Here is a 20,886-nt window from a genome sequence, read left to right on the forward strand (position 1 = left end):
TGCTGCTTGCCTGCTCTGCCTGGCTCCTGTATCGAGCCCAAACCCCCAGAGCTTGCATGGGGAGGACTCTGCTGGCCTGGGGGAGAGGGGGTGTTGTTGGCCCACACCCTCACCCTGGGCCCAGAGGATATTCACTTACCCTAGTCACAGCTGTGAGTCAAACAGCATATAATGTCTTTTGTCTGGCAAAAAAATTTTCCCTGGAACTTAACCCCTCCCTCCCCCCCTGTTTACATTAATTCTTATGGGGAAATTGGATTCGCTTAACATTGTTTCGCTTAAAGTTGCATTTTTCAGGAACATAACTACAACGTTAAGTGAGGAATTACTATATAACAGTGGTCATTCCTAATCCCATCCTTCAAGAAACCCTTACTGTTTAAACTGACAAAAGGCTCTCATGGAATTTAGTTATATCTAAACATAGCATTGGAATTGAAGTGCATTTTGTTCATCAGTGTTTGTTTTTAGATATGGTCTTTGTATCTCTTGTTACATTTGAAGCAAGTCTTTTTTTTACACTTGTGATACTTTGTTGAACTGTTAGCAAATTTAACTGTAAATCTTAAAGTTGCAAGCTGTATCCTCAAACTCCAAGGGCCTTCTTAATACGTTTTGTACAGCTTTTGGTCCTGGCAGGGAGTAAAATGTGGCATGAACAATTTAAATGTGTTTTGGAGTGCATACCTGATCCATATTGTAATACTGCTTTTTCTACTCCATCTGTAGCTTCCTGCAGATTTCACAAAACTGCATCTTACTGACAGTCTCCATCCACAGGTGACCCACGTTACCTCTAGTCACTCAGGATGTAGCATCACTAGTGATTCTGGAAGCAGCAGCCTTTCTGATATCTACCAGGTAAGACAGTATTTCATAATACCAGCTCCTCAAACAATTTTCTTAAGATAAATATTTTAATTCCAAAATGTCAGCCTATAAGTGATTACATGAACTGTAATGTAGGTATTTTGATGCACCTAATGTTGAATATACATTTCATTGCTTTTTGTCAATATTCATCTAGTGAAACAAAAGAAAAATCAAATTATTTACAAGGAAATACGTTTTCTTTTAAAAAGGGAGGAATTTGAGATTTTGATCCATATACTAGTCTAACATTTAAAGGTAACTCATGATTGGTAACTTAATGAATCTGATGCACATTCTCCTATTTATTTGAAGGTAATACTTAGGTCTAGTCTTCACTACAAAGGCTGTGCTGGTATAGCTATACCAGCAAAGCCCTTTAGTGAAAATGCAGCATATACTGGCAAAATGAGTCCTTTTGCTGGTATAATTGTGTCTCTACATTGGGTGGTGGTGGGAGGGGAGGGGGAGACATAGTTTAGGAGTGGTGTTTTGGTTTTTTCCCTACACTCCTATCCCACATAGCTGTGCTGATAAAACTTTGTAGCATAGACCTGGCTTTAATGTTTACTTGTAACTATCAGAGCCACTTGGCAGCATCTAGAGAAATGACCATAATAGAAGCCAACGTGTTCTGTATGAACTTCAATTGAATCTATTTGTAATTTATAGTTTTGGAGAGAAATGTTTTCACCCAATGTTAGATTGGAAGTTTTGAAATTTTAGAATTTAAGGTTTATGACCTAGTATGTGAAAGACTGCCTCTCTCCTGATGCCAAACTGCCACAGTTGAGATTAGTGGGTTTTCTTGAGCTGGGACATGCTTAGTGTAAGGGAGGGAGTTGCTAACAGTGTGCATTTTGAGGGTCTTTAACTTTGCTCTCTGTCTCCCTAGTCTATCAGAACTTGATTTTAATACTTTGCATATTTCATCTGTTCTTCTAGGTATTCGGGGAAGTGGCAGGTTAAGAGTTGGAGGAATTTTTAAAATGGTTGTTATGCCTCTTGTGGAGGGATTTTTGTCATAAGTTTGCTGGGATATCTTTGTATATCTTTGGAGTGATTTGAGTAGTCAAAGATTTATTGTGAAAGTTATCTAAAGGCTTTCAAAGCGTTTGAATGCTTGTTTTATAAATCTAAATAACATAAATATTTGAAATAAAAACAAAAACAAGTCATAATCCTAAATTCTGTCTGATGCACACATGGTGTAGCTCCCATTGAATTCAAGGAATTGCAGGCAAGTATTGGAGGGCAGAATTTATACCCATAAATAGGAAAATGTACAGTTTTAAATGTGTATGTAGGGAAGCATAAGTGAATTTGAAACAAATGAATTAACTTTAATTGGAGTTAACTGTTAAAAGTATTTTGGAGTGCTGTTCACACTTTAGTTTTTCATAAACCACTTACTGCCTACTATAGGAGCAATAAAGCCACTTACAAAATGATCAGATGTTTACATAGGTCAGAAAGAAGTTGAGGGTAGATTAGAAAAAAATAGTAATTTAGATTAAAGGAGAAAACCTATATATGCAGAAGCATAGAATTTTAGTTGCCTTGGTATTGGATATTGTGTTCTCCATGTTGTTGTTGTTGGCTGTGCTTAATAGGCTATTTTGAACTTGAACAATTGTTACATATAATTACTTTAGATTTTAGTGATAGTCTGATTTGGTGGATAAACCTGGATCCTTCTTTGTAATTGAAGACTGGCTAAAGTCTTGGTCTCACCTCAGTTTAGACGGTAATCACAGTATCTTAAAGATTTATTTTAACAAAATTATTAAAGTAACTGTACAGTTAGGAATGCATGACAAGTACAGTGAATTTACCTTCAAAATCAGAATTTTTGCCTCTCTAAGAGAATGGTGCTTCTGGGTCAGGATTTGGGGTTATACTGAGTGGAATTGGGGAATTAATACATTGTCTCACAGTGTAAGTGCGTTTTTATTCTAAAGATTCCAAAGTGCCTTACAAATCCTATTCACATAATAGCAATGGAATGCATCTGTCTCTGGGAGCTAGTTGCAGGTTAAATTAGGTATACAACAAGGACATAGGTACTTCACTGAACAATGGCAGCGAAATTTTGGCAGAGCCTTAAGCAAACCTGTATCAATGGCTCTCTAATGGTCATGAAGAGGAGACAAGACCTTCGGATTTTTAAGGTTTGTCCAAAAGATCTTCCCCACGTTCAGCTTCATGGAATTCAAAATCCCATGTTCATAGAAGCTACAAAGGAATAGTTACAATAACAGCTCTGTTATCTGGCATGTTGGGGGAATAGAGGGGTGCTGGTTAATTAGGGTTACCATATTTAAAAAATAAAAAAAGAGGACACTCCACGGGCCCTGGCCCCGCCCCTTCCCCACCCCTGGCCCCACCCCAACTCCGCCCCTTCCCCCCTCCCCAAAGTCCCCGCCCTAACTCCCCCTCCTCCCTCCCAGCCACGCGAAAAGGGCTGCCCCAGCGCTACTGGCTTCACGGTTTGATAGGCAGCCCCCAGACCCTGCGCCCCCGGCCGGCGCTTCCCCAGCGCAGCTGGAGCCCGGGAGGGGAAGCGCCCAGCCGGGGGCGCAGGGTCTGGAGGCTGCCCGGCAAACCGTGAAGCTGGTAGCGCTCGGGCTTCGGGCAGCCTCCATGCCTCCGGACCCCGAGCTGCCGGCCGGGCACTTCCCCTCCCAGGCTCCAGCTGCTCTGCTCGTCCCCTGACTCTTCGGCTCTGTTTAAGAGCCGAGCTGCCCGAGCGCTACCGGCTTCGGGTAGCCCCCTTGCCTCCGGACCCTGCGCCGCCGGAGCAGAGCAGCTGGAGCCCGGGAGGGGAAGTGCCCGGCCGTTGGCTCGGGGTCCGGAGGCAAGGGGGCTGCCCGAAGCCGGAGCGCTCGGGCAGCTCGGCTCTTAAACAGAGCCGAAGAGTCAGGGGAGGAGCAGAGCAGCTGGAGCCCAGGAGGGGAAGTGCCCGGCCGGTATTTTTCCCGGACATGTTCGGCTTTTTGGCAATCCCCCCCGGATGGGGGTTTGATTACCAAAAAGCCGGACATGTCCGGGAAAAAACGGATGTATGATAACCCTAGGTTAATCGAATATTTGGTTAACTGAGAGTTATACAATGGAATACCAATTTTCAAAGAATTAGAATACAATAAAATGAATAAAGTATAAAATAGTATACAGGTACTCACCAATCCCGTAGTAGTACTGCACTGCAGAGTGGTTGGTTTCTTGAAGCACTTAGGTGTATACAGGTAAAGTTTTCTATACAGTAGGTTCTCTTATGACACTACATATCACTATGGGCAGTGCATGGCGTACACCCAGATCACTAAAAATACACTTCACACTAAAACTATACTAAACATAATTTAATCTTTCTTTGATGATTCAGAAGGCACTTTAGGATCTTGCAGTGCCTCAGGGTCATCATTATCAACATCAATTATCATTGTAGATGTAGAAGGTGTAGGAGATTGGCCTATTATGACCCTATTACACACCCTGGAAGCTGCTTTTTTGAATAAATCCCTGATATCAGCTTGCTTACTTGTCTTCTGCCTCTTTTGCATAAAAGTAGAGTGCAGAATATGCAATTGCATAACGTGCTGGGCAGTATACTAGTCCCGGTTACTAGATTGAAGATTTGTATTGGGAGATATCAGAAATGCCGGTTAATTGAGCTTTCTGCTTAATTGAGTGCTGGATAACAGAGCTTTTACTGTATTTTATTTTCCAGTGCGTGGAACTTATCTGCTGAAGTTAAGTTTGCAGTAATGGAATTACCTTTATGTAGCATCTGGCTGGGGTTTCAAATGAACCGTAGGGAGTTAGGGATGGCTTTTTGGCAACTAATTTCTTTAGGCTCCTTTGAGGATCCCAGCCAGGACTCTTTAAATGCTCTTTTGTAAATGAGGCTGATTATTTTTATTTAGATTCTAGAACATGAAAAAACCCGATCTAAAAATGCTTCACATACAAACTTAATATTATTCTGAATCCTGCACATGCCAATCAGTGTAAATGAAGTTGTTAAAAGGCCTCACTTAAGAGGCTAGTTTAGTTATGCTAAGGGAGGTCCGGTCCATAGCCTGTGCTTAAATAAGTAGTAATTTATGAAAGTGGTCATTGACATTAAAGCCATTTTGATTTTGTGGACATTTGTTACAAATAATGTATCTCTTCCTATCAAATTCATGTGTGTCAAATCCTTTTCACCGGGAAAGAAAAATTAAAGCTTCTGCAGTAGGGAATGAAATTTACCCTGGTGCAGAGGGGCCTATGCAAGGCTTAAGCCCCATTGAAGTTTGCTTTTAAGTGAAGTGCCAGACCTTCTGTGCAGGGGTGAATTTCAGTCTGTGAATAGCCAAAAATATCATTCATTTTTGGGATTCTGAGTTTTGAAATGATGATGTGGGAAATTGCTATAGTTAGTGCTGTGTCAACACTTCTCTTGTAATTACCCTTTTTCAGCAATTTATAACTCTTTGCTGATGGTTTTTTAGTTCCAAATGATTTTATACCTATAAATCCATATGATTCTTCTCAAATGAAATTTTCAAATACATTTTCTTAAATTAATCTTTTAATCTGCTAGTTCCAGGTACATTATTATTCGTTATATTTTAAGGAATATATTGTCTCAGTTGTTTAACCTGAAAGCTGCAATTATTCATGTGTGCCTGTTTTTAAAAGATACTTACAATTATGCATTTTAAAAAAATGTCCTTGTACAAATTCACTCAGTCTACCGTGTAATGAGATAAATTTTCAAAACTGTTATTTTAATAACCCATAATCACCATATAATAAAGAATTCAGATAACTTGAAAATATAAAATGGAATATTACTCCATGATTTTTTATTTTTGTGCAAATACTCTTCAAGCTGTGCTTTTTCCAAATAAAAAACTGTGTATACACTCAGATACAGTGATGTGCATTCTTATGCATAGATCTTCAAGATAGATATTGTACGCCAGTGTTTTTCAATCTTTATTCATGTGCGGACCCTTAAAAAGCTCAAATGGAGGTGCGGACCCCTTGGAAATCGTAGACATAGTCTGCAACTTCCCAAGGGTACGTGGACCACAGGTTGAAAACCACTGTTCTACAACATTTACATACTTCATTTATTTTCTACAGGGTAGAAATAGGGTATGTTTTATGACTGTTCACAGGTGAGGGTAAATCATTAATCTCTGACCTCCAGTTTAGTCTATAAGGGAAATGAGCATGGCATCTTGCTGCAGTGGATACATATTCAGGTTAGAAGATTACTATTCTTTTTTTTTTTGCAGCTGCAGTTCATTTGAATCAAGTTAGACTCAATAATCCATGAAAAATACTGGTTAGAACTGAGACACTAGTACAATTAGCTCTCATAAGTACAGACTATTACCTTCACTTTTATCCTCTCCCTCATTTTTATTTAAAAACAAAATATTGTAAACTAAAACTTATACTTATTTAAACTTTGTTACTGTATCTTGGTTTTGATCATATACTGGGCATTAGGTTATCAGTATTGTTTGCTCTGGTTTGATCTCGTATCATGGTGTTTGTCTTTAAAATGGACATCTATACATTTTCTAGAATAGATAATGCTGTAAAGAACTTATTAGCAAGATTGTTGGGTTAAAGAGGCCTTCTGTTTCAAATGGGTAATACAAATCAATAAAATGTTTCGCTTTTGTTTAATTGTGAAGTATATTATTAACTAACCCTTCACTGCAAATCTGAGTGTATGGTGTCGCACATTTTCTCAGTTAACTGTAGCTCTGTATTTGCTTCATAGCAAATACAGAGGTGGTGGGGAGGCCCTCAAGAGCTGCTGTTTGTAATGAAAATAGATTCGTAGATCTTTTTTAATTTGAATAAATCATGAAGCTGAATCATCAGATGCTTTCAGCATTGATCTTAGAATATTCCTGTTTCAATATTAATGTCATGACTAAATTTATATGTCAAGTGCTGCACATGAAAGATAAATTCATTTAAGACAAGTATTACTTGCCAGGATGATTATATGCAATCTTTTCTCTGACTCCGTCTGAGATAGAGATCATTGAGGTGCTTTGAATGAGACTTCTTAATGTTGTTTTATACCTTAGTTCAGGAAGCAGGTTTATAAAGTGCCATACTATTTAATGTTGCTTTTTGGGGAGGGAGGGGAAACTGGATGTTAAGAGATTGTTCTTGGCACACACGAGCCTATACATACCATAATACCCACTTCTGTCTTGTGCTGACTTTGGAAAACTGCCTTTCACTCCTGCTTCTCACATGCAGTAACTGCTTCCTTTATGGACACCTGTGGTTTATGCTGCCAGCTGACAAGCCAAGTTTGGCAATCAAGAAACTTGAGCCTATGAGGGTGCTGTATTGTTTTCTCCCCTCCCCCTGTTTTGAAAAGGTGGAAACTGTTTTTAGATTCTTTCTCTTGGCAGCATTTCTTTCCCTTATCCTGCAATCAGATTGCACAGCTTCCTGTTAGCCTGACATGCCCTCTTGCGTCTGCTTCAGATTGTCTGGAACAGCAAAGGAAACGGCTAACATCCTTTTTGTGACCCTCCCAGGATACACGTATCCCTTGGTAGTTTTCAAGATGTGAGCTTGTTTCTTATTGTTATGACTTTTAGAGGAAAAAAAGAAATGCACTCCACCCCCAAAAAATGCTCTTCAAAAAAAGAACGAAAAGTCTTAAAATCTGTTAAATCAAGGTAACTAGTGTAACCTATCTCTTTGCAAACCCTGCTTCTGTAGTATACAAGTACAAAACACTCTGGCACTTTCAGATCTTAATAAAACAGATCAGCCTTTGGCAGTCAGAGTTGTAGTGTGACATGCACCTGGTATTAGTGAATAGTATGTTGTGTTACCTCAAAAAAGCAAATTGTCAGATAGCTGGAGGTAAGACTAGTCTTCCTGGAGCATGTTCTTTTAGATTCTGAAGTAAGAATACAGCTAAAAACAAACTCATTCCTATAACAGATATTAGTTGCTTAAATGATTACATAATTGTGTCAGTATGACTTATTGAGTGGACTGAAAATTTAGATTTCTGTCAGCTTCATGGTGTTGCATCGTCATTCACATTATCCTCAGCTATTCATGGAGAAAAAATTTTTTGATAGCCATAATTCATGTACTAGAAAGAGAAAGTGGGCGTGGTAATATCTTTTATTCAAGCTTACACCGAGATCTTCTTTGAAGAAGCTCTGTGAAGCTCAAAAACTTCTCTGTCTCACCAACAGAAGTTGTCCAATAAAAGATATTACCTCACCCACCTTGTCCCTGTAATATCCTGGGACCAACACGGTTCCAACACTGCATAATCCACGTATGACATACATGTATTGTTCAGATGATATATGTGGAGTGAACTTCATAGTAATACATTAGATATTGTAGCATTCCAACCATGTGGTCCAGAAGAGAAACTCTTGGTGGTGCTCAAAAAGCACACCCTGAAAGGTCATCCCTTCAAGATCTTTTTGATTTTCATCTAACTATTGCCAGTCTCCTGGGATGGGGGCACACCTGAAGCAGGACTGTCTTGGGACAAGGGTCTTCCTTTGAACTAAGGATGTACAAAGCTATCTTGGAGCTGCAGGCAATCCTGCTAACCCTTCTGTTCCTTGAGAAGTTCTTAAAAGACCACCTCACTTTTATGAGAGCAGAAAACCCAGTGATGGTTGTCTGTCTCAACAAACAAGACTAAACAAAGGACAAAGCCCTGTTGCTGGAGTCAACTCTTCTTTTCCAAGGGTCCAAGAAGAACATCTCATCTATGAAAGCTTTCTGTGCCCCAAGCTGACTGTTGAACAAATCCATTCTTTATCCAGGGGAATAGTTATTCAGTGGGAAAGTTTTTCATCATTTCAGAGTCTTGTTTCCTGCATCAACTTTCCCCTTTTGGGCCTGCTTGCATCACAGTCCAATCACCTTCTGCAGAGCTATTGCAGGAGGTGCCCCAACCTAAATGCTTGGGTTTGTGATGGCTTCTTAGTTCCCTGGACAGGAGAGTTTACCTATATGTCCTCCTTGCTTCCCACTTATCTGGGAGGTCCTCCAGACCCCAAATTTCCTCTGTTTCTAAAATTTGTCATGAATTATTGCATCACAGCCAAAATTTTTCTTTTTTTATTTAAGGTTCATTGGGCAGAACTTCCTGAGATATGGAACTGTTTTGTGATGGATGGGAAAGGACTTTTCACTTTTGGAAAAGTCGTCTACTTTTCTCTGGAAAGACGTATCTTTAAAATGGCTTGGTCTAGAAACCTCAGATTATGGAGAAGCACTGTTCACTTCACAGTTTAGGTTGTAACCAGGTTTTTGTTATGAAACAAATTGTAGCCTGCTTTTAATGTATTTAGAAAGCTAATTTATTTTTCAAATTTCCTAGGTCTTTAGTCAGAGAGGACAACATGCTTACAGAATGCATTTGCTTCTGTGGAGTTTGATCATGAACATCTTTTAAGTGTTAACATATATTATATATCTGCATGGTGCCTTCTGGATTTTTTAGGCCCTGACAGAAACCAGTAGATTTTAGAAAGAAACTGCTGGGTATGTCTACATAGCAAAGAAAAACCTGTGGCTGGCCTGTGCCAGATGATTTGGGCTCGGGCTGTGGGGCTGTTTCATTGCTGGGTAGACTTCCGGGCTCAGGCCTCGGGCTCCAGCCTGAGCCCGGAAGTCTACACAGCAATGAAACAGCCCTGCAGCCTGAGCCCTGAGAGCCCAAGTTGGCTGGCATAGGCCAGCTGTGGGGTTTTCTTTGCTGTATAGACATACTCATAGGGACCAGTCCAAGTATTTCCCCTACAACACATGGGAAAACATGCCACTACCACGTCACATCTTCATGTCCACACACAGGCACTCCCCATACCTCATAACCTCATTCATGAAGACACAAATCTGGAAACAGATCAATTGAAAGATTTTAATATGCCTGCAAGAGGATCCTGCAAACTTGTAATGTCAAACTGAATCCGCTAAATTTGAAGGACTTTACATTGTCTGCAGTGTAGTTTTGAAGAAATTCTGGAGTGGCTCTAGCAAGGAGGAGACCAAAATACACAACTGGTGTATTTTGACAGTAAATTAATATACGTGTTGGCATGTGCAAACTTGTTAGGTGTGTTCTGAGGGAAAACTAAAATTCTTCCCACTTTGAGTGCTTATTGTTTATATGGAATTATTTTAATTAGTCATTATATTTTTATGTCTTATCATTTTTTGGATAAATTATTTAATTACACTTAATCAGTTGCTTTTGGCATTTTTCATTATTTAAAAAAAAATCTGATAAAGATATTTACATTCTAGTATAAAATAGTACATTTTGCTACTTCTACAAAATATAGTTGGTTAAATTTGTATTTGTGAATTGCCCTTTGTTCTTAACTAGACCACAGTTATCACTGTGTCTGAGTCATCAAATCAGGATCATTATTATACTGTCACGCACACAGTAGAAGACAATCCCTGGCCTAAATAGCGTAGAGTCATAGAAATGTAGGGCTGGAAGGGACTTTGAACGTTCATCAATTCCAGCCCCTTGTGTTGTGGCAGAACCAAGTAAATCTAGACCATCCCAGACAGGTATGTATCTAGCCTGTTCTTACAACCTCCAGTGGCAGGGATTACACAAGCACCCTCGGAAGCCTATTCCAGAGCTTAACTACCCTAGTTAAAAAGTTTTTCTTAATATCTAACCTAAATCTCCCTTGCTACAGATTAAGCCCCATTACTGTTTGTCCTCCCTTCAGTGGACATAGATAACAATTGATTGTCATCCTCTTTATACCAGCCCTTACCATGTCTGAAGACTATTATCAGGTTCCCCCTTAGTCTAAAATTTGTTTTTTGGTTTTTTTTATTTACAGTGTGTTAGAAGATGGACATTTTAGCAGTGATGTCGCATGGCAAGCTTATTTTACATAAAGAATATTGAACAGTAATCTGACCTTGCTTATAAGTGCAACCTCTTTTATAGGATTCACATATAGTATGGCATAGTTGAAAGTAAACACTCCAGAGATTTCAGAATTTAGTTAAATAAATAAATTATAGATTTTGTTATTTAGATCTTAATGTACTAAGCTAATGGGCCTGATTCTATCCATTGACTCAGGTGGGCTACTTCTGTTGTACACAGGTGAGAGATCAGGTTAGTAATACTATGAGCTGAGGGGTGAAAACATTATCACCTTACAAGGGCATTCAGCAGTTTCCATTACAGAAAACAGGTGACAATACTTACCCTATACACCTCTACCTCGATATAACGCTGTCCTCGGGAGCCAAAAAATCTTACCGCGTTATAGGTGAAACCGCGTTATATCCAACTTGCTTTGATCCACCGGAGTGCGCAGCCCCGCCCCCCCGGATTGCTGCTTTACCGCGTTATATCCGAATTGGTGTTATATCGGATCGCGTTATATCGGGGTAGAGGTGTATATTACACATTTACTTTTTAAAACAAAGTTAAGAGCTGCACTGATTCTAAAAATCAGTGTCAAGTTTCTAATTTGTGGTGATCGCAGCTAATAAATTAAGGCCTGCTGCTCTATTCCTTATGGGGATATTGTACATTCATCCACCCCTGATTTCAGCTGTAGAAGAGATTAATTAACTTTGTAAAACCTGCTTTCACAGATACATTTTATGTTGCATCTGGTTGCAGATTCTTTGATATCTAGAAGCACGCACTAATGAGGTATGTTGTGAAGTTGCATTTAAATTCAGTTGTGTGAAAAAATCTTAAGGCAATTCTTTAGTTTTAATTGGTATACCTCTCCAAAAGCAAGCGTTTGGATGTGGCCAACCTGGTAATGTCTTGGACTGCTTGAGATGAGTAAATATTTACTGTTTTGTCAAACATCTATTTTCAGATAAAAAGATGTCTGAAACTGTCTTTGAAGCTCCCTATTTGGAGCAGTTAATTTTAGGTACTTTTGTAGAGACTTAAAAAAAAAGAAAGATTAAATGGTTGATCTTGAGTTTTTTCTTTTTGGTCACCAAAGTAGGATTCTTGTATTGGGGGTGGGCTTGAGGAAATTACTATTTCTCAAAGTGTTCGCAGTGGTCAGCAAAAATATTTCTATCCCTGATGGGTAAAGTGATTTTTTTTAAAAGATCTGATTGCTCTTGTTTTTGATTCCTTTAGTGTGACATGAATTTGAGTGGATCTCATGAACTGCTAATATTAGAGATTAATGATCTGTATCCTTATAAAGATGGTGTATTATCAGATGGTATGAATGAGTGTTTCCTAGTTCTAATTGATTTCATGAGAGCACCTGCTAAAATGTCAGAATTGGGGTGTGTGTGTTTCTTCTTAGAGTGCTGGTTCCTATGTGTATTCCGCTATGGGGATATGCATGTGGTCCATGCTCCTGAGATCGGGGAATTCTTGCAAGCAGTTTCTGTTGGTCCGTGCCAGTGCCCCTGCTCTCCTTGTGCTCCACACCAAAGATATAAGGGGCGGGGTGAACTAGCTTCCTCTCCAGGTCCTTCTGACCGCTACATGTCCTGAGTTGGAATTCTCCAGTATCCAGAGCTGATCCTTTCTCTTCTTGTAAATGTTCAGTTTTATATTCTGAGGTTTTTTTGTTAGTGTTTTGATAGTTCCCCAGTTAGTGTCAGAATCCTTACAGTAGGAACCCTGCCTGTCTCCCAGCATGGGATTTAAATTATACTTAGGATACTGGCTTCAAAAACTATCGTCTCCTCCTTTTCAGTCAGTGCCTCTATTGCAGAGGTCCCCAAACTGTGGGGTGTGCAGCAGAATATTTTAAGGGGGGGGGGTGGTTGGGGCCCAGGCCAGCCCCCCGTGGGGCAGGAAGGGAGCGCCACCCAGCTCCACTCCTGGCCCAGACTTGGCTGCTGGCCCTGGCAGCTGACCCAGGGCCCTGGTGGCTGATCCCAGTATCTGCTGTGGCCCCAGTCTTGGTTCCCTTACCCCGTCTGTGTCCCCCCCACCTTCTGAAGCCATGGCCCCACTCCCGGCCCCAGCTCAAGGGAGTGGGTGTGGACAGGACTCAAGGTGGGGCATGAGGTAAAAAGTTTGGGGACCACTGCTCTGTTGCCTCAGAGAAGCTCCTATCTTGGCTAAAGTGCAATATCTGCTGCTGTTTTCCCTGATAAATGTGGCAGGTGAGAGAACTTTGGCTTCAGAAGCACCTTACTGAGTACACAGTTGTCAGTCAGACCCAGACTGGGGAGGCCACCCCCATACCTCACCTAGAATCATTAAGGCCCGTGCCCCCTAGTACTGTGTCTGACTCCAGCGCGGAAAGCTAGCAGAAGGAAAAAACTTTCATATGGGCCTTCTCATGAGAGTAAGGGGCATTCTCACAAACAAAAAAGGAGATCCCTTCCAAGACCTTCTAAGACAAGAGATCCGTCCCCAATCTTGTCCAAGCTGGGTGAGCCTTCACACCCAAGAGAGAACTTAGGCGGTCCTCCTTATCCTCATGGGCATGATCAGAAGGCACCTAGAAACAAGGTTCCTTTGGCACCAGTCTCTGCATCACCTTCAACATCAATTGTGGTACTAACTAAAATTAAACACTGGTTCCTGAAGAACTGAAAACTGCTGGTGCTGTCAAAAAACACCAGGTTGGAGACTCATTCACTGATGGTACTGTCACGGCTCCATAAGGAACCGACATCTAAATCTGCCTGGCAGTACAGACTGACAAGATGCAACCTCTGAAGGGGCCAGTGACTTACACTGCTCCAAAGGATATCTTCATACTCCTCTTGTTATTGGGACTGATACTCACCAAGGAAATACTAACACCAGGGAAACACTCTGGAAGAATTTTATCTTCCTTTCTGGCAACTAGCCACAGTTTCCCCTCATGGGGACCAACAGCACTGCTAATGTAACTTGATCCAACCTTTTAATTGTCAGGAGAATTGGACTTACCAGAGGAACCAGCTTCACCTCCACCTAGAGAGATCAACCCAGACAGGAGATCATGGGTCTCCTGGAACCAGCCTCTGCCACACCAGCAGGGACCTCCTCCTCAGGACTGATGGTACTGCTTTGGAGACCACCACAACCTGCTTTTGACCCATCATACTGGCCTTATTGGGTCCCTTGTGACACTTATGCATGCTGTCTGGAATCTGTGTGATCCAGCAAGGAGTCTTACCACCGCTCTCTTCCCAAGTGTTAACCAGGACTGCCTCTTGAGCCTATGGAATAAGAGGAAGATGAGCTGAATCCTCCAGTACCAACCAGAGTATCATCATCCTCATCTGATGAGGCAGTTGCTCCAGCCTCACCATCTCCCCTAGATGATTGTAGACAATTTCAGGAGCTGTTAAGGTGGAATAGCTCCAGATCTTCTTAGAGGAGGTCCAGGATTCTCAACATAAGCTCCTGGATATCCTACAGGCTAAGGGATCCAGCTTGGTAAATGAAACCATATTAGAACTGTCAGTTGCTGTATGGCTCACACTGCCTACCTATGCTCCTACCCCCAAGAGGGAAGAAAAGTAGTACTTTGTCCTGGTAAAGAGAGCAGAGTTCTTGTTCAGCTCAGATGAGGCAGTTCCCCCATCTTCCCATCCTTGGATGACTGGCTTTTGACTGGCAGGTCTTGCCTGGAAGTCTTAGCATCAGCCTTGTTGCTGCTGCTCCACCATCTAACATCCCTGGGATCCTGGGCAACCATAGAGACGTCTAACTTGACTGCTACTCAGACCATAGAATTTATACGAACAATCTTAGATTTGATCAAGATGAAGGCATCTCTCCCCAAGGACAGATTTCACACCAAGGGCACTCTTATAGATCTAGTTACACACAGCCCTCAAATCTCAGTCTGCCTCTCTTGGGGTATATGGTGTGATGTACTTCTATGATGCCATTCACGAAACTCCACGTTAATTGCCTGCAGGCTTGGATCCAAACAGTATATACATGGAGCAAGCACAGCACGAACACCATAGGAACAATCCCCTCAAGGTCGGGGCCTTACTGATGTGGTGGAGGGGCCTGGACTTGTGTATGTGGGAGTTCCATTTCTTTCCCCCATGCTCGACAAGATGATTAGATGCACTCTGATAAGCTGGGGAGCCCACGTAAACAATCAAACTGTGCAAGGTACTCTAAGACCTCACAAAGCCAGAAAGCACATAGCTCTTCTGGAACTGAGAGCAGTTTGAGAGGCCTTCAAAGTTTTCCTACTACTCATACGAACCCAGCATGACCTGATAATATTGGACAATATAACAGCCATTTTCTATATAAACAAGCAGGGAGGGGTGAGATCCCTCCACTGTGTATAGAAGTGGTCTATTTATGAAACTGGTATATCCAGAACCACATCACCCTGTGTGCAGTCTAACTTCTGGGTGCCCAAAACTTGCTGGCAAACAGCCTCAGCAGGCATTTTGCCACAAGTGGGAATTACACAGTTCAGTAGTGGATAGCATCTTCACTCAGCAGGGAACCCCTGCTTGGAACCTGTTGCCTGCTAAGCAAACAGGTAGTGCAACATATACTGCTCCAGAGAAGTTCAATGACAGTATTCCAGAGGGGATGCTTTCCTGGAACTATGCCTTTCCTCCCATCCTACAACTCTCTCAGATTCTATGGAGGATTGGACAGGACAGAGTATGAGTTATCTTCATCGCCTCCAAATGGCCTAGATAGTTCTGCTTTCCCATTTTCCTGACAAATGTCAACCCATTTGCTCGTCAGCATTCCTTCCTTCCTGAATCTCTGACCAAGGAGAATGGCAAGGCCAGGATCCCAACCCGGAGTCTCTTCATCTCATGGCTTGGTATTTGGATGGGCATCATACTGAAAATGTTCATGCTGTGCAAGCCATTCTTAATAGCAGAAAGGACTCCACCAGGAAATGTTAGTTAGCCAAATGGATACGTTTTTCTGTCTGGGTCTAGCAAAACGTTGTCACCAAAAACAGTTGATAAGTCTGCTATTTTGGATTATCTCCTTGCTCTCAAGGTGACAGGCCTTTCCCGAAGCCTGCTATGGATTCGCATCTGACCAATCAGTGTTTGTCACCTGCTAACAGATGGTTACTTGATCTTTACTCATCCAGTAACAGCCAGGTTTTTGAAGGGTCTGATCAAAACCTTGCTGCTGGGGGAGGGAGACAACCCTCATGGAGATCTTAACTTCGTGCTTTCAGCACTCTAGGCCACCCTTTGAACCATTAGGTATGTGCTCTGTGTCTCACTTGTCAGTGAAGGTCATGTTCATCATTGCAATCACCTTTCCCAGAAGGGTAGGTGAACATGAGGACCTAATGGCCAATCCATCATACACAATATTCCACAAGGACAAAATCTTGCTACCCCTAAACCCAAAATTCACTCCTAAAATAGTTCAGGAATTTCACAAAAATCAGTTAATTCACGTCTGTGTTTTTCCTGAAGCCCCATACGTCTAGCAAGTAGAGATTTCATTCCCTCAACATGAGATAAGTATTGGCATTTTACCTGCAGAGAACGAAACAGATCAGGAAATCTCCTAGACTATTGGTTGCCAAAGCAGAATGAGTGTGAGGACAAGCTATATTCTCTCAAAGAGTCTCATTCTTACTCTATTAGTTGGCACAACTTCCTCCTTCTCATGGGATAAGGGCTCACTCTAGAAGGGTACATGCAGCCTCATTTAGCATCACTTCAAGAGGTGTCCCTGCGTGATATTTACAGGGCCACTATGTGGAGTTCGAGCCACACATGCATGAGACATTATGTCTTGGCCCAAAACTACTTCACTGACACATCCTTTGGGGGCAGCGGTTCTAAAGCAGCTCTATAAACTTCATTAACATGCCCTCCTCCCCTGAGTGCTTGTTGTGAGTCACCCACAGTGGAATATACATAGGAACCAGTACTCGTAGAAGAAAGGGAAGTTACTTGCCTTAAAGTAACTGTAGTTCTTCCAGATGTATGGTCCCTGTCTGCATTCAGCTGCTCGACCTTCTTCCCTCTGCTTTGGATCATGACAAGATTTGTGGTAGAGAAGGAACTGGAGAGGCTTTTAGTCAGCCCTGCCCCTGATACCTTCGATGTGGAGCACAATGATAATGAATGTGCAGGTGTGGTACAGCAGAAGTGGCTTCTCACTCTCAGGTGCTTAGAGTTCCTGTGTACCCCCATAGGGACTACACATCTTGAAGAACTCCAGTTATAATAAGGTAAATAACTTTCCTTCAAAGGGGGTATTCAAGGTGGTAATCACAATTACTTTCCTTATAGGCCTCATACCTCTTGACCATCAGGATTGGAAATGAATCCATTATGCCTCTTTGGAAAGCTAAAAATCCAGTTTTCCAGTGTCTTCCTATATTATAATGATTTCAGTTCCTTAATGATTGCTGCGATTTATTCCATGTACTGATGACACGCTTAAAAAAAAAAAAAAAAAGAGAGACCTTTCCGGTTATCTAACTTCTTCACTTCTGCTAAATTGTAATATTCAGTAAACACCTGCTTTTCGGAGAACAGAACCAAGCCTGTTGTCTGACTAACCTAAGAAGACAAATATCAGTAGAATTACTAAGAGAAGAAATATAATTTTAAGTAATCACTTTACAGCTCCTTTGTGGTTTATGAAAATTATGACCTCACTTACCTGCTTGTTTTTATATTAGAAATATCAGGTCCTTATTACCCTCTATTTGAGGAGCGGGATTGTGACATAGCTCAAATCTGAGTCACAAATCTTCCAGCTGCTAATTGAGCACAGTGTTACTGAGTCTTAAAAATTGAATTTGATCATCCTATCCCTCCCCAATAGGCTGTCAGCCAAAAACGGTGTCATATTCACAATCCTCCAAAGGATGACAGAGTTCTCCAGGAAAAAGGGGATATCATGGCCTGAGAGATTTATGTCCATCACAATAGTTTTAGCTAAGAAAAAAGCAGGAAAAACTGCTATTTTTTTTTAAAATACAATCTTAAGACAGCAAAACAATTAAATCAGGAGTGGGCAAACTTTTTGGCCCGAGGGCCACATCTGGGTATGGAAATTGTATGGCGGGTCATGAATGCTCACAAAATTGGAGGTTAGGGTGCGGGGGGGAGGGCTCCGGCTGGGGCTATGTGCTCTGGGGTTGGGGCTGGGGATGAGGGGTGCAGGAGGGTGCTCCAGGCTGGGACCGAGGGGTTCGGAGGGTGGGAGCGTGGGAGGGGGTCAGGGCTGCAGGTTCCGGGCAGCGCTTACCTCAAGCAGCTCCCAGAAGCAGTGGCATGTCTCTCCTCTGACTCCTACACGGAGGCGCAGCCAGGCGGCTCTGCGCACTGCCTCTGCGGCAAATGGGAGCTGCAGGGGCGGTGCTTGGGGCGGGGGCAGCATGCGGAGCCCCCTGGCTGCCCCTACGCATAGGAGCCAGAGGGGGCATATGCTGCTGCTTCCGGGAGCCGCGCGGTTGAGGCAAGCCCCGGACCTCACTCCCCGGCGGGAGCTTGAGGGCTGGATTAAAACATCTGGGGGACCAGATGGGGCCCCCGGGCTGCAGTTTGCCCACCCCTGAATTAAATGATAAAAGAGACAGTCCTCTGTTACAAACTGTTCCCTTGGCTGGAGCACCATGTGATCCATCAAAAATCAGTTGCTTTTTTATTATTACAGTGATATTAGGGGTTTTAAATAATCAATTAGTAACAGAATATTTCCTGTTTCTCTGTTTTAGTATAATAGAGTTAACTGAAATTTAGCATCCATGTCAACCATGATGCTTTTTGAAAAACATAACCTTGTCCTGACCAGTGGGAATGACAATTGCTAGCAATATCATGATTTGCAAATCAGACCAATTAATTAGTCAGTGGCTCAGTAACCGGAATTGACACTTTCAGAATCAGAGGTTCTTACAGAGTTGTGTAACAAGCTGTTGAGCCACCCGGCTGCCATTTTAAAATGTACCGTTGGTTTATACTCGGCAGTCTCACTAAACCAAGACTGATTTTTTTTATCAGAAGAGAGGGAAATTAAGTAAAAATGATTTTATTTTACTTTATATTTTATCAAAGAAGATACTGTTTGTATTAAATAGTTAAAAAAAAACCACATAGACATAAAGGTGAGGATGTATAGAAGACAAACATAAGTTTGTCTTTGGCAGCTATGTGCTGTCTCCCCTTTTGCTGTTTTTGGAGAACAGTTTCAGTTCTTTCCAATGTATAGCCCATTGTTTGCACAAGAGATGGTTTTTGAGAATCACAACTGTAAAGTCTGCTGTGTCCAGATTCTTTTTTTTTATTATTATTAATGCATTTGACTGTGCTGTTGACCTCCAGAATCTCTGAAATTGACACTCCTTTGGGGCGGAGAGTGCTGATTTGGGAAGCAGTGGCTTAGAATATTCTCATTAGCAGCTTATGTTTCTTAAAAAAAAAAATCACAGTAAGCGAGGTTTAGCAGCTGCTGTGGCATTAAATCAAGTTCTGAGAAAAAAGCAGCTCAATCTGAAATGACAGGCAAATATGTTTATGGGATTTATTAAATGTTTGGTCTTAAAATTGAATAATTAAAATGTATTTACCTCTAGGTCCTATACTAATGACCTCGAGTTGTGTGTTGGCTGGATTTTTGTTCATTTTCATAGGATCTAAAGCAGATTAAATTTGGCAGATATTCTGTGTATTCCCTCTGTGGTGCTCCAGCACTGACTTCACATGTTTTCCACATCTGTAAATTCGTATGCCTTTATACTTATAAATAAAAACCTTAGCTTCACCACTTCATAGCTGAGCTTTTTTACACAGTTTCTATGTAGACAGACAGTAGCCATTTTAGTCTTTAGTGGTATTTTGATAGTACTGGTTGATACCAATATTCTCTGTGAACTAATGACAGTATTACTTATACCACATTGATAGGTTCCTGCAAACACTAATTTTTGGAGATCTCTAATATTAGTTTTATTTAACAACTTACATTTTTAGTCATTTTGTAAAGAACTGGCCTAGTGAATTTAAATTGTCCTCTTCTTCTCCTTAGACCTGCTTCCTAAAAATGCACATAACATGTTTATATAAATGTGTTCTTTATTCAGACCAATCTTAAATCTTGCCAAAGACATTCTGTTTCAAAAAATTACTGTCTTCCTTTTTTAGAAATATAGTGAAGGAAAAAATCAGAACAAAAAGTGGTATGTCAAATTGACTTGTTGATCTTCCACAAAGCAGAGTAAAATTCACTTCATTTACATATTTTAAGTGGAAAAGAATGGCTTTAGAGGACACATCTGAATGTTTTAATTTGAATTATCTGTGTGTGTATTTAGGCCACAGAAAGTGAGGCTGGTGATATGGATCTGAGTGGGTTACCAGAGACTGCAGTGGATTCTGAGGATGATGATGATGAAGAAGACATTGAGAGGGCGTCAGACCCTCTGATGAGCAGGGATATTGTTAGAGACTGCCTGGAGAAAGACCCAATAGACAGGACAGATGATGACATTGGTAAGTTGGCATGAAAACTAGCAGGAGGGAGTGGGAAATTGAGCCTCGGGGCACTCTAATATTATTTAACATGTTCTAACTTGTTTCTCAGTCCCAAATTTAGTAGAGTGAATCTGTGTAACAAATATCTAACTTCATGTGAAATAATTAATTGTTTAAAATACCAAATGACTGATTTTACAGGTTACATTTGGATAACTAGAATAAATAATCATGCTAACAATAACAGTTAAGCTGAAAACAAAATTAATGAAGCAACTCAATTTAATTTTAAACTAGATACACCACTGACATGATATAGATTTTAGGTTGAAAATTAATGTCACAAAAATATACTATTAACCTAAAAGAGAAGCAAACATTCAGTTGGAGCACAAGGTTTTGAAAATAGCAAGATATGATTTAAGATACTCTTCTTCCACAGTACAAATGGGATTCTTGAATTTGTTGTTAGATTTTTTTTTTTTAAGCTATTGGTTCCCAAGTATAGGGTTGCCAACTTTCTAATGTCTGAAAACTGGAGACACACACCCCGCTCCACCTCTTCCCCCA

The 20,886-nt window shown here is 41.1% G+C and overlaps 1 protein-coding gene across 5 annotated transcripts in view; it reads left to right on the forward strand.

Annotated features, from left to right (window-relative positions):
* RAPGEF2 (Rap guanine nucleotide exchange factor 2) overlaps positions 1-20,886 on the forward strand; it is a 331,016-nt gene that overhangs the window by 260,117 nt on the left and 50,013 nt on the right. For all 5 annotated transcript variants that reach the window (XM_065405517.1, XM_065405518.1, XM_065405519.1 and 2 more), the window contains 2 exons: positions 730-861; positions 20,157-20,334. In XM_065405517.1, the coding sequence (XP_065261589.1) occupies positions 730-861; positions 20,157-20,334 (310 nt within the window). The remainder of the gene's footprint in view (positions 1-729; positions 862-20,156; positions 20,335-20,886) is intronic.

This window comes from Emys orbicularis, chromosome 5 (genome assembly GCF_028017835.1).
Source record: "Emys orbicularis isolate rEmyOrb1 chromosome 5, rEmyOrb1.hap1, whole genome shotgun sequence".
In the NCBI taxonomy this organism is placed as follows: Eukaryota; Metazoa; Chordata; order Testudines; family Emydidae; genus Emys; species Emys orbicularis.